A 13320-nucleotide genomic window follows, 5' to 3' on the forward strand; every position below is an offset into this window, starting at 1 on the left:
AAATCTGTCGTTCTGCCCCTGAACAAGGCAGTTAACCAACTGTTCCTAGGCCATCATTGAAAATAAGAAATTGTTCTTAACTGACCTGCCTAGATAAATAAAGGTAAAAAAATATATATATATAAAACCGCGACTCGTCAGTGAAGAGCACTTTTTGCCTGTCCTGTCTGGCCCAGTGACAGTGGGTTTGTGCCCATAGGCAACGTTGTTACCGGTGATGTCTGGTGAGGACCTGCCTTACAACAGACAGACAAGCCCTCAGTCCAGCCCCTCTCAGCCTATTGTGGACAGTCTGAGCACTGATGGAGAGATTGTGCGTTCCTGGTGTAACTCGGGCAGTTGTTGTTGCCATCCTGTACCTGTCCCGCAGGTGTGATGTTCGGATGTACCGATCCTGTGCAGGTGTTGTTACATGTGGTCTGCTGCTGCGAAGATGATCAGCTGTCCATCCTGTCTCCCTGTAGCGCTGTCTTAGGCGTCTCACAGTACGGACATTGCAATTTATTGCCCTGGCCACATCTGCAGTCCTCATGCCTCCTTGCAGCATGTCTACGGCACGTTCACGCAGATGAGCAGGGACCCTGGGCATCTTTATTTTGGTGTCTTTCAGAGTCAGTAGAAAGGCCTCTTTAGTGTCCTATGTTTTTATAACTGTGACCTTAATTGCCTACCGTCTGTAAGCTGTTAGTGTCTTAACAACCGTTCCACAGTTGCATGTTCATTAATTGTTTATGGTTCATTAAACAAGCATGGGAAAGTGTTTAAACCCTTTACAATGAAGATCTACGAAGTTATTTGTATTTTTACAAATTATCTTTGCAAGACAGGGTCATAAAAAAGGGACGTTTCTTTTTTTTCTGAGTTTATATAGGTCCTGGATGTCAGGAATCTTGGCTCCAGTGATGTACTGGGCGGTACGCACTACCCTCTGTAGCGCCTTCCGGTCAGATGCTGAGCAGTTGCCATATCAGGCGGTAATGCAACCGGTCAGGATGCTCTCAATGTTGCAGCTGTAGAACTTTTTGAGGATCTGGGGACCCATGCCAAATCTTTTCAGTCTCCTGAGGGGGAAAAGGTGTTGTCGTGCCCTCTTCACATCTCTCTTGGTGTGGTTGGACAATGATACTTTGTTGGTGATGTGGACACCAAGGAACTTGAAACTCTCGACCCTCTCCACTTCAGTCCCGTCGATGAGAATGGGGGCCTGTTCGGCCCTCCTTTTCCTATAGTCCACTATCAGCTCCTTTGTCTTGCTCACATTGAGAGAGGTGTTGTCCTGCCACCACACTGCCTTGCCACACTGCCTCTGACTTCATCCCTATAGGCTGTCTCATCGTTGTCAGTGATCAGGCCTTCCACCGTTGTGTCATCAGTAAACTTAATGATGGTGTTGGAGTGGTGCTTGGCCACGCAGTTGTGGGTGAACAGGGAGTACAGAAGGGGACTAGGCGCACACCTCAGAGGGGCCCCAGTGTTGAGGATCAGCATGGCAGATGTGTTGTTGCCTACCCTTACCACCTAATGGCGGCCCGTCAGGAAGTCCAGGATCCAGTTGCAGAGGGAGGTGTTTAGTCCCAGGGTCCTTAGCTTAGTGAAGAGCTTTGTGGGCACTAAGGTGTTGAACGCTGAGCTGTAGTCAATGAACAGCATTCTCACATATGTGTTCCTTTTGTCCAGGTGGGAAAGGGCAGTGGAGTGTGATTGAGATTGCGTCATCTGTGGATCTGTTGGGGTGGTATGCGAATTGGAGTGGGTCTAGAGTTTCTGGCATGATGGTGTTGATGTGAGCAATGACCAGCCTTTCAAAGAACTTCATGGCTACCGACGTGAGTGCTACGGGGCAGTAATAATTTAGGCAGGTTACCTTTACTATCATGGGCACAGGGAATATGGTGGTCTGTTTGAAACATAGGTATTACAGACTCGGCGAGGGAGAAGTTGAAAATGTCAGTGAAGACACTTGCCAGTTGGTCCGCGCATGCTTTGAGTACACGTCCTGGTAATCCGTCTGGCCCCGCGGCTTTGTGAATGTTGACCTGTTTAAAGGTCTTGCTCACATCGGCTACAGAGAGCGTGATCACACAGTCGTCCGGAACAGCTGGTGCTCTCATGCATGCTTCAGTGTTTCTTGCCTCAAAGCAAGTGTAAAAGGCATTTAGCTCGTCTGGTAGGTTCCGTCACTGGGCAGCTCGCGGCTGGTTTTCCCTTTGTAATCCGTAATAGTTTTCAAGCCCTGCCACATCCGACGAGCGTCAGAGCCGGTGTAGTAGGATTCAATCTTAGTATTGACACTTTGCCTGTTTGATGGTTCGTCTGAGGGCATAGCGGCATTTCTTATGAGCGTCTGGATTAGTGTCTCACTCCTTGAAAGCGGAAGCTCTAGCCTTTACCATAATCTATGGCTTCTGATTGGGATATGTACGTAGGCTCACTGTTGGGACGACGTCGTCGATGCACTTAGTGATGAAGAAGGTGACTGAGGTGGTATACTCCTCAATGCCATTGGATGAATCCCGGAACCTATTCCAGTCTGTGCTAGCAAAACAGTCCTGTAGCGTAGCATCTGTGTCATCTGACCACTTCTGTAATGAGCGATTCACTGGTACTTCTTGCTATAGTTTTTGCTTGTAAGCAGGAATCAGGAGGATCATGGTCAGATTTGGCAAATGGAGGGCAAGGGCAAGGGAGAGCATTTGTGGAGAAAAGGTAGTCTAGAGTTTTTTTCCCTCTGGTTGCACATGTGACATACTGGTAGAAATGAGGTCAAATGGATTTAAGTTTGCCTGCATTAAAGTCCCCGGCCACTAGGAGCGCTGCTTCTGGATGAGCATTTTCTTGTTTGCTTATGGCCTTATACAACTCATTGAGTGTGGTCATAGTCCCAGCATCGGTTTGTGGTGGTAAATAGACGGCTACGAATAATATAGAAAATAAACTCTCTTGGTAGATAGTGTGGGCTAAAGCTTGTCATGAGGTATTCTACTTCAGACGAGCAATACCACGAGACTTCTTTAATATTAGACATTGCGCACCAGCAGTTATTGACAAATAGACACACACCACCGCCCCTCATCTTACCAGACGTAGCTGCTCTGTCTTGGCGAAAAACGGAGAAGCCAGCCAGCTCTATATAATCCGTGTCGATGTTCAGCCAAGTCTCTGTGAAACATATTATTCCAGTTATTACAGGTTTTAATATCCCGTTGGTAGGATATTCTTAAACGTAGATCATCCAGTCTGTTTTCCAATGATTGCACGTTGGCCAATAATACCAAGGGTAGTGGTGGTTTACTCACTCGCCAACGAATTCTCACAAGGCACCCAGGCCTCCGCCCCCTGTCTTTTCTTCACACAAATGATGGGGATGAGGGTCTGGTCTCGGGAGGCAGTAAGTCCTTTGCGTTGGACTCATTAAAGAAAAATCTTTGTCCAGATCGAGGTGAGAAATTGCTGTTCTGATGTTCAGAAGCTTTTTTCGGTCATAAGAGACGGTATCAGCAACATTATGTCCATAATGAGTTACAAAAAATGCAAAACAAACTAACAAAATAGCAAAGTTGGTTAGGAGCCAGTAAAACGGCAGCCATCCCCTCCGGCGAATCTATGTGTGTGTGCGTGCGTACGTACATGTGTGTGTTGTGGGTTTCTTTCTTCCAACATGGAAAAAGCAATGTACCCTGTCCTCTTGAGAGGCAGGTGTTTCTGCCAAAACACTGTTGACAACAGCACAATGTAGCACAATGGCAGAGAGGCTACATTTGGCTTCTCTCTCTCTCTCTCTCTCTCTCTCTCTCTCTCTCTCTCTCTCTCTCTCTCTCTCTCTCTCTCTCTCTCTCTCTCTCTCTCTCTCTCTCTCTCTCTCTGTGTGTTTACAAGCAATTATGAAGGTGTGCGGTGATCAGAGTAAATCAATTGTTTGCAGAGGTTAACAGACAGCAGAAATAGTTTCACAACAAGTATTGTCAATATAAACAAAAACGTTACCCCGGCAACAAAAGGAGAAGAAGAGAGCAGGTGATGCAAATCCCCCTCTAATATGAAACCCTGGAGGTCCCTTAAATGGGCAATTCGGAGTTGAAACAATAACAAAGCCACTCCTGCCACTGTTTCTGTAAAAAGCTGAGGGATGGGGCTGGATATCAAATTCATAGACAGAGCTATGGATGCAAGGACTGACCATCATCCATGATTTAAAGTATAGTTGTCACCATGTTTTGACGCTATACAGTGTTTGTTTACATTCATTTTGTTTACAAACAGTGGAGTAAAACAGGATTATATTTGGGGTTCTGATGGGGTTCAACAGTTTAACTAAGCTCACGAGGCATTTATAAATTATATCTTTCAAGAATCAATGGTATCACGTCATTAACTTAAGTCCAAAAATGGATGTAGCAACTGCAGATTGCCCCTTTAACAGTGAACAGCTAGCAGCTCAGTCTCTTTGTGGGCTCTGCTCATTATCTGAGATAGAAAGCAAAATAGATTTTGTGCGCGCGTGTGTGTGTGTGTGTGTGTGTGTGTGTGTGTGTGTGTGTGTGTGTGTGTGTTTGTGTGTGTGTGTGTGAATGTGTGCATGCGTATATGTGTGTGTTGGGGGTTTCTTTCTTCCGACATGGAAAAAGCAATGTACCCTGTCCTCTTGAGAGGCAGGTGTATCTGCCAAAACACTGTTGACATCAGTAGCACAATGGCAGAGAGGCTACATTTGGCACATAGTCCCAATTCACACCCAGCAGGTGTTTATGACGGCAAGTACTAGGATGTACCACTCAGGGACTGGATTTAGTTCAATTAATACCCCCTTCAGCCTCCTGCCTCCCTCCCTCCACATGCCCTGTGCATGCCCATGTGAGAAAAAACCCTCTCTCTTTCCTCTTCAGCCCATCTTTACCCCAACACTCCTTAATGGTTGCCTCCTCTCCTCTCTTTTCTACTGGTGAAACCCTTGTCGTTTCCAGCAGCTGTCACCTTTTGAGATAGGGAGTGTGTGTTTGTGTGTGTTTGGAAAGTGGGTAGTGGTGGGGGGGTGTATGAGGAGGCTAGATGGCATGAGAAGGGCTTGTCACCTCGGTCCATGTGAAATAGGTTGCGTAGAAGCTAAAACATATGGGTCATTCCTCCCCTACTTAGACACGAGAGTGTGACTTGACTCACATGTCAACAGCTCTAATGCTGATACACGTTCTCACCGATCCGGAGTAAAGCTTGATTCCGTACTTGTTCAGTACTGTATTTAGTACAGTATTTAGTGTATGCTCATCTTTTGCCAACAGAGTTTTCCTGTTCTGAATTTGGATGAAGTGGAATACTGTATGGACTCCTCCAGCTGCCGCATTAAGTGTTAGCTTTCAGTGTGTCTTAGAGTGGTCTTCACTTGACCCTGAGATCTGTTAAAGTGTGTGTGGACAGCTTGTATGGACTCGCCTTCCCAGCTGTAAGTGTAGATTTGAGTGTTCTCAGTGACACGGTAGAGTGTATGTGTGTGTGTGTGTGTGTGTGTGTGTGTGTGTGTGTGTGTGTGTGTGTGTGTGTGTGTGTGTGTGTGTGTGTGTGTGTGTGTGTGTGAGGACTGGTTGTGCTAGTTAGACTGGAGGGGCCATGGAGTCCTGGGACGACTCAGACTCTGAGAGCAACTGGGGAGACGAGTCCTCGGAAGAAGAGGATATCGATGATGTCACTAACAATACAGAGTAAAGCTGGTTTTACTTTTGGTACCGTTTACTGTCGCTAATGTCCATGTATTTGTCAACACAAAGCTTGATAATCCTATGATGAAATGTTTCTATGGCAAGTCTGTGTTTCTTAATGTATCAAATGTCTTTATACTGTGTTTTATTTTATTGATTGTTAGGTGGTGTTGGAATGATTTATCAAAATGTGGAACAAAATGTTTTTACTGTGTAATAACAATTTTTCCATGTCATTTTAAGCACATACCTGGTCATTAATGTTTCATAAAATAAAGTGCTGCTGTATTCTGTGTAATATTTGTTACTAATGACCATATGTGTGTTCTGTTGCAGGGAGGACATCAGGACAGCAAACGTCATCGCTGCAGAGGCTGTTACATGTCTGGTCATCGACAGAGAGTGAGTGTTCAAAACCTTCTCTTGTATTCTGAAATGGTTTTAATAATTTGGTCTCGAATCTTACATAACATAAGCCATTAGGCGGAAGCTTTTATCCAAAGCAACTTTTTTTTGTACAAGTGGCCATGGCAATTGAACCCACAATCCTGATGTTGCAAGTGTCATGCTCTACCAACTGAGCCTTACAGGACACTCATTGTGTCACTACTAACATCAGCCAGTATATCAGTTAGCTGTAATGTAAGAGCAGGGTTGGGTGGTATCAGGTTAGCCCCTGTTATGGAGCAGGCCTCTCATGGGCAAACCTCAGTGAGTGAGTCATCTGAATGAAATTATTATTATGGTCTGTCACTCTGTCACACAGACCGCTAATGCGGGGTTAACAGTGGCAGGCAGCCTGCTAGCTATCTTTTTGGTGGGAAGAGAGAGGGAGGGAAAGAGAGAGATAATGAGAATTAGGGGATAATGGTGAGAGGGAAACTCCAGCACAGATACAGTTGAAGTCAGAAGTTTACATACACATTAGCCAAATACATTTAAACTCTGTTTTTCACAATTCCTGACATTTCCTAGTAAATGTCAATCCTAGTAAACATTCCCTGTCTTAGGTCAGTTAGGATCACCACTTTATTTTCAGAATGTGAAATGTCCGAATAATAGTAGAGAGAATTATTTTTTTCAGCTTTTATTTCTTTCATCACATTCCAAGTGGGTCAGAAGTGTACATACACTTAATTAGTATTTGGTAGCATTGCCTTTAAATTAAATTGTTTAACTTGTATCAAACATTTCGGGTAGCCCTCCACAAGCTTCCCACAATAAGTTGGGTGAATTTTGGCCCATTCCTCCTGACAGAGCTGGTGTAACTGAGTCAGGTTTGTAGGCCTCCTTGCTCGCACACCCTTTTTCAGTTCTGCTCACAAATCTTCTATAGGATTAAGGTCAGGGCTTTGTGATGGCCACTCCAATACCTTGACTTTTTTGTCCTTAAGCCATTTTGCCACAACTTTGGAAGTATGCTTGGGGTCATTGTCCATTTGGAAGACCCATTTGTGACCAAGCTTTAACTTCCTGACTGATGTCTTGAGATGTTGCTTCAATATATCCACATAATTTTCCTACCTCATGGTGCCATCTATTTTGTGAAGTGCACCAGTCCCTCCTACAGCAAAGCACCCCCACAACATGATGCTGCCACGCCTGTGCTTCATGGTTGGGATGGTGTTCTTCGGCTTGCAAGCCTCAACATTTTTCCTCCAAACATAACGATGGTCATTATGGCCAAACAGTTCTGTTTTTGTTTCATCAGACCAGAGGACATTTCTCCAAAAAGTACGATCTCTGTCCCCATGTGCAGTTGCTCCCAAGGATGAACCAGACTTGTGGAGGTCTACAATTTTTTTTTTTTGAGGTCTTAGCTGATTTCTTTTGATTTTCCCATGATGTCAAGCAAAGAGGCACTGAGTTTGAAGGTAGGCCTTGAAATACATCCACAGGTACACCTCCAATTGACTCAAATGATGTCAATTAGCCTATCAGAAACTTCTAAAGCCATGACATAATTTTCTGAAATTTTCCAAGCAGTTTAAAGGCACAGTCAACTTAATATATGTAAACTTCTGACCCACTGGAATTGTGATATGGTGAGTTATAAGTGAAATAATCTGTCTCTAAACAATTGTTGGAAAAATTGCTTGTGTCGTGAACAAAGTCGATGTCCTAACCGACTTGCCAAAACCATAGTTTGTTAACAAGAAATGTGTGGAGTGGTTAAAAAACAAGTTTTATTGGCTCCAACCGACGGGAATGTAAACTTCCGACTTCAACTGTATATGTGTGTATGTGTGTGTGTGTGTGTGTGTGTGTGTGTGTGTGTGTGTGTGTGTGTGTGTGTGTGTGTGTGTGTGTGTGTGTGTGCGCGCTTGCGCGTGTGTTTGCATGACACCATGTAAGTATTTTGGCATGAGGATTTAGCCTTGGCAGCCAGGGTTGTCAGCTGGTATTTCAGTTGTAAAGATATCAATTGAAATGTATATTTATCATTATTATCCTTCATTTTCATATTCATCAATATTTGCTTAAGGATTTATGGGTCTAGAGTTCAAGCACATCCAAACAGAGATGATATGTGTGAGGAATCTGGGTATTATAAATTGATCAGGTGGTCTTGGGGTCTTATAAATTGAGACCAAGTGGTTTCCACTTCAAACAAACAACACTCTTCCAAAGGTTTATTTAACATTCATAAAGTTTTCATAGGTACTATAAAGATGCAATACACAGCTGCACTAGGTTAGTCATTAGTCACTTATGGAGAATAAGTGGCTAGGGGTATATAGAGACCCGCTTATTAAGTATGTCATGTCAATTACAATTATCAAGGGGCTGGAGAAGTTACACCACAGTTAATGAAACACAACGCCAATTAGCAATGGTTTTGTCATTTAGACAACTGACGTGATTACTTGAAGACAACAATAATTATATATCAAGATATTACAGTTTATTGAATGTCATTTAAGGAGGAGGAGGGTGACATCAATGCAATGGGATCAATGTCTTGAACTCATATAAAAAGTAATGTTTCACACTCTTTCACTTCCTGTGTTGCAGCTCCTTCAAGCACCTGATTGGAGGGTTGGAGGAGGTGTCCAGTAAAGGCTGTGAGGATGCTGAGGCCAAGGCTAGGTAAGTCCCCTGTCTTTCTTTTACTGTCTACTCATTACTCATTCTATCAACTGGCTTTGTTTGGCTTTGTGGTTTGGTCAACCTTCGGTCTGTTACATAATGCAATTCTCTGGTGACAGACATGGAAGTGAAGGTCGTAACCTCTACTGCAGCCCTTGGAGGAACCAATATGTTATCTGTGACCATGAGAACAGGAGCATAGCACCAGACACTGGACACCCTGGCACAGGGGCACCTTGGTGCTGTGGCGTGTTCTTGTTGGCATAAAGAGATGCCATTTCAGAGCAGGGTAATGTTGTGAGACAAGGTGAGGAGAAACCAGAACTGTGGTTGAAACACAGGACAGACTGGCCGCAAAGCTGTGAGTAAAGTGAAACACCGGGGTCAGCTTGTCACTAGCCAAGACACTCGGAGAGAGTTGACAGTGGTATATCTAGTGTTATATTATTGTATATCCCTATTCTACATCCCCTCTGTGGTAATATAATGTATCATTTAGCAGATGCTTTTATCCAAGGCGACTTACAGTCATGCGTGGATACATTTGCTTATGGTTGACCTCAGCGGGAATCAAACCCACAACACTTGGCATTGATAGTTCCATACTCTACAGACTGAGCCACACAAGACCAAATAAATGCAACTCTAATTCCTCTGTCTGTCAAATCAAAAATATGTGCCTTTGTCACCCTGATAAAATGACTTTTTCACCGTCCCGCTACTGTCTGTTGTATCCCCGGAGTTTCCTTTCCTGTTCATTACTTCCTGGGAGCCGGTCGCCAGGGGAGATTGAGGAGCCCGAATCAGACCGCAACTGAGATGGAACCTGTCTAATTGGCCACAGCTGGCTGGGCGCCACACGGCAACCGCATCTTGACTACAGCTTCTCGCTATTAGGGAGAGTTGCCTTTTCCTCAACACTACACTTTTTGTTTATCATTTGATTATTTCCTCAATGGAGTAAGGGTGGTAGTTCTCCCTTTGACATAAAGGAATATCCTAACCACAGTTTGTGGAACATTTGTATTAATTTCTGTCACTTAAGCAGGTGTTTCTATCCAGAATTTAGTAACAAAGGCAAAACCTACAACTTTTTTTTTTGAGTGTGTGTTTGTGCTTGGACACACTGTGTATAGAAAGGGTCTGGTCTGTTCCAGGCTCCAGTCCCTGATGTGATGAAAATGGAGGTACTGGCAGCTGTGTCCCATCAGAAGATCTCATGGGGGACTTTGGGAAGCACTCTCCCTCTCTCTTCAGGAAGCATTTGAGCAATAGATGGGGGCTTGGAGGGGGTATTAGAGGTTAGAGTGTTTGATACATTATATACACTCATATACAGATACACACATGCAGGCAAACACTCATACAGCCAGGCACACACTCGCGCACGCAAACACTTACAGACAAGAATGACATAATTCTTTATGATCTTATCTGCCTACTGTTCACTAATCCACTAATGCCAGAAATATAGTTGTTTTATTACACCTTAGGGAATTATAAGGTAGTATTATGTTCTTTGTTGGAAGTCTGTATGATGTTTAAACATGTTATTATAAACCAGTAATTCCATACCTGTGTACCTCGTAGGGTACATTTGAAATGTCAGCCTCTCTCATACTGAAATTCTTATATTGGGGGATGGGGACGGGGACTACAGAGGATTATATTCTTTGTGTACAAAATATAAATAATGTTTCACTATTTTGCTTACATCCTGGAAAGAGATAAGAATGGAGAAAGATACTGTGTGTTGGTCACTATAGTGAGGCCCACGTCTGAGTAAGACAGTGAATAGAGTCTTTGTCATGGAACCTACTGTACAGTCTTCTGCATTGTGTCCAGTATGATACATTGGTAATGTTTTCAACAATATTTCCATCCCTGGTTGAGCAGTTGTATTCAAGGTTGTTGTATACCAGTGGTGTAAAGTACTTAAGTAAAAATACTTGAAAGTACTACTTAAGTAGTTTTTTGGGGTATCTGTACTTTAATTTACTATTTATATTTTTGCCAACTTTTACTTCACTACATTCCTAAAGAAAAGAATGTACTTTTTACTCCATACATTTTCCCTGACACCTAAAAGTACTCATTACATTTTGACATGAAAATGGTCCAATTCACACACTTTTCAAGAGAACATCCATGGTCATTCCTACGGTCTCTGATCTGGTGGACTGACTAAACACAAATGCTTAGTTTGTAAATTATGTCTGAGTGTTGGAGTGTGCCCCTGCCTATTCGTCAATTGTTTTTGTTAAATGGTGCCGTCTGGTTTGCTTATGGTTTATACTTTTGATACTTAAGTACATTTTAGCAATTCCATTTACTTTTGAAACTTAAGTATATTTAAAACCAAATCCTTTTAGACTTTTACTCAAGTAGTGTTTTTCTGGGTGACTTTCACTTTTACTTGAGTCATTTTCTATTGAAGTATGTTTACTTTTACTCAAGTATGACAATTGAGTACTTTTTCCACCACTGCTATACAATACAAATGCGTGTGTTGTATTGTTGTATCTCATAAAGGATCTCATCTTTCAAAATTAATTTAGCCAGATTTGCAAGAAATGAGGGTATTAGTGGTGCACGGGTCAGCTGTTTGTTCACCTGCCTGCAATTTCTGATAACTCTTCCGCAACTGTCCAACTAGTATGTCATAAAGTGAAAATCTGATGCCCTCACCTGACCCTAACCCGCAAATAGAGGAAATATTTTTGTTCTGCTTGGATGCATATTTTAGGTTGAAATAGGACTGCACGATTAATCAAATTCAGATAGAAATTGCAATTGCAAAATCCATATAGCAAGAGGCTGCAATTTTCTTCTTTCTTTGACACTGTTAGGGAGTGAATGTTATTTATAATAAAAGGCTAGAAAGAAAACAAGTGACCCTCCCCTATACATAAAATTATAATTAAAACAAAGTGGATAGCAGAGAAGAAGTCTAATGTTTACCCGCCCTTCTTGGACAGACCAAAGCCTTAGATATGCAGTTTTAGAAACAGTTCTTCGTCCTGTAAGCATTACGTGGCAACGCAGGAATTTTGATAGCACACAGGGCTACGGGCCAGAAGGTTGTGGGTTCACAGACCAACGTGGACAAGAGTAGGGGTGGAAAGATCTCCTTTATAGTAAAAGCATTGCATGAATCTATCATTGTATTTGCAGGTCTGAGAAAAAATTGACTTTTATAAAAATATTATGCAATTCTACGTCACTTTACATATCAGCAGAATATTTCTTAATACCACAAAAATTACCGAAATTACAGGCTAAGAATGGACAGAGGGATAGGCCTATGTGTTCATCTTATCATATTTCTCCAATGCCAAATCAATGTGTCTTGTTTTAAACCAAACTGTCCCTGTTTGCAAATAATTACATCTGAAACAGAATTTGGAATCTGAGCATGGTACTTTCAAAAGTTAGGCCTTTCTTTTGACCCCAGACAGAGTAGAACTACTGATGCCAAAAAATGGAGGCTGGCTATTAACTGCTGGCTACTCTTCTTCTGTGGCTTAACCCAACGAGAGAAGGTCACTCAAGTTTTTCCCTAAAAGCTGTCTGGCTTTTGTACAGAAAGTGAATAGCTTAATCACTTGATAGTGACAGAATTAGATTACTTCCCAAGCAATGTCTATTTTTTGTCTCCTCGGCTATAGAAGGTTGTAGTTCAGCCTCTGAATGTCAAAGAAAGTAACTACTTTCCCGCGTGTACACAGCTTGTATTGCCGACCAAAGCTCTGTTATAGATCACTTTATATAATCAGATCAGTTTTATTTTCTTCAAAATCTTAAGCTAACAAGGGGTAGGCCTGTGTTTTGTCCCATTTTCTTTAATAAAATGTAGGCCTATGGCGTACCCCCTGATTTTGAGTTTTGTTTTTAACTTAACTGACACGGAGGTAGGCTATTTAATCAAATAAAATAAAATTGTATTTATTACATGCGCCGAATATAACTGATGTAGACTTTACAGTGAAATGCTTACTTACGGACCTTACCCAATGATGCATAGTAAAAAAAATCTTACAAAATAAAATAGTAACTAACACAAGAAGAATGAAATAAAAGACACAAGAATGGAGATACAGTATATACAGGTAGTACCAGTACCAGATCAATGTGGAGCTATATACAGGGAGTACCAGTACCAGATCAATGTGGAGCTATATACAGGGAGTACCAGTACCAGATCAATGTGGAGCTATATACAGGGAGTACCAGTACCAGATCAATGTGGCGCTATATACAGGGAGTACCAGTACCAGATCACTGTGGAGCTATATACAGGGAGTACCAGTACCAGATCACTGTGGAGCTATATACAGGGAGTACCAGTACTAGATCACTGTGGAGCTATATACAGGGAGTACCAGTACCAGATCAATGTGGAGCTATATACAGGGAGTACCAGTACCAGATCAATGTGGCGCTATATACAGGGAGTACCAGTACCAGATCAATGTGGAGCTATATACAGGGAGTACCAGTACCAGATCAATGTGGCGCTATATACAGGGAGTACCAGTAC

General features: G+C 42.5%; 1 protein-coding gene across 2 annotated transcripts in view; it reads left to right on the forward strand.

Annotated features, from left to right (window-relative positions):
• Nucleotides 1–13320, forward strand: part of LOC115193760 (cGMP-dependent protein kinase 1) — a 145730-nt gene that overhangs the window by 120362 nt on the left and 12048 nt on the right. For both annotated transcript variants that reach the window (XM_029752721.1, XM_029752720.1), the window contains exons 8-9: nucleotides 6027–6092; nucleotides 8706–8780. In XM_029752721.1, coding sequence (XP_029608581.1) covers nucleotides 6027–6092; nucleotides 8706–8780 — 141 coding nt within the window. The remainder of the gene's footprint in view (nucleotides 1–6026; nucleotides 6093–8705; nucleotides 8781–13320) is intronic.

This window comes from Salmo trutta, chromosome 5 (genome assembly GCF_901001165.1).
Source record: "Salmo trutta chromosome 5, fSalTru1.1, whole genome shotgun sequence".
NCBI lineage: Eukaryota > Metazoa > Chordata > Actinopteri > Salmoniformes > Salmonidae > Salmo > Salmo trutta.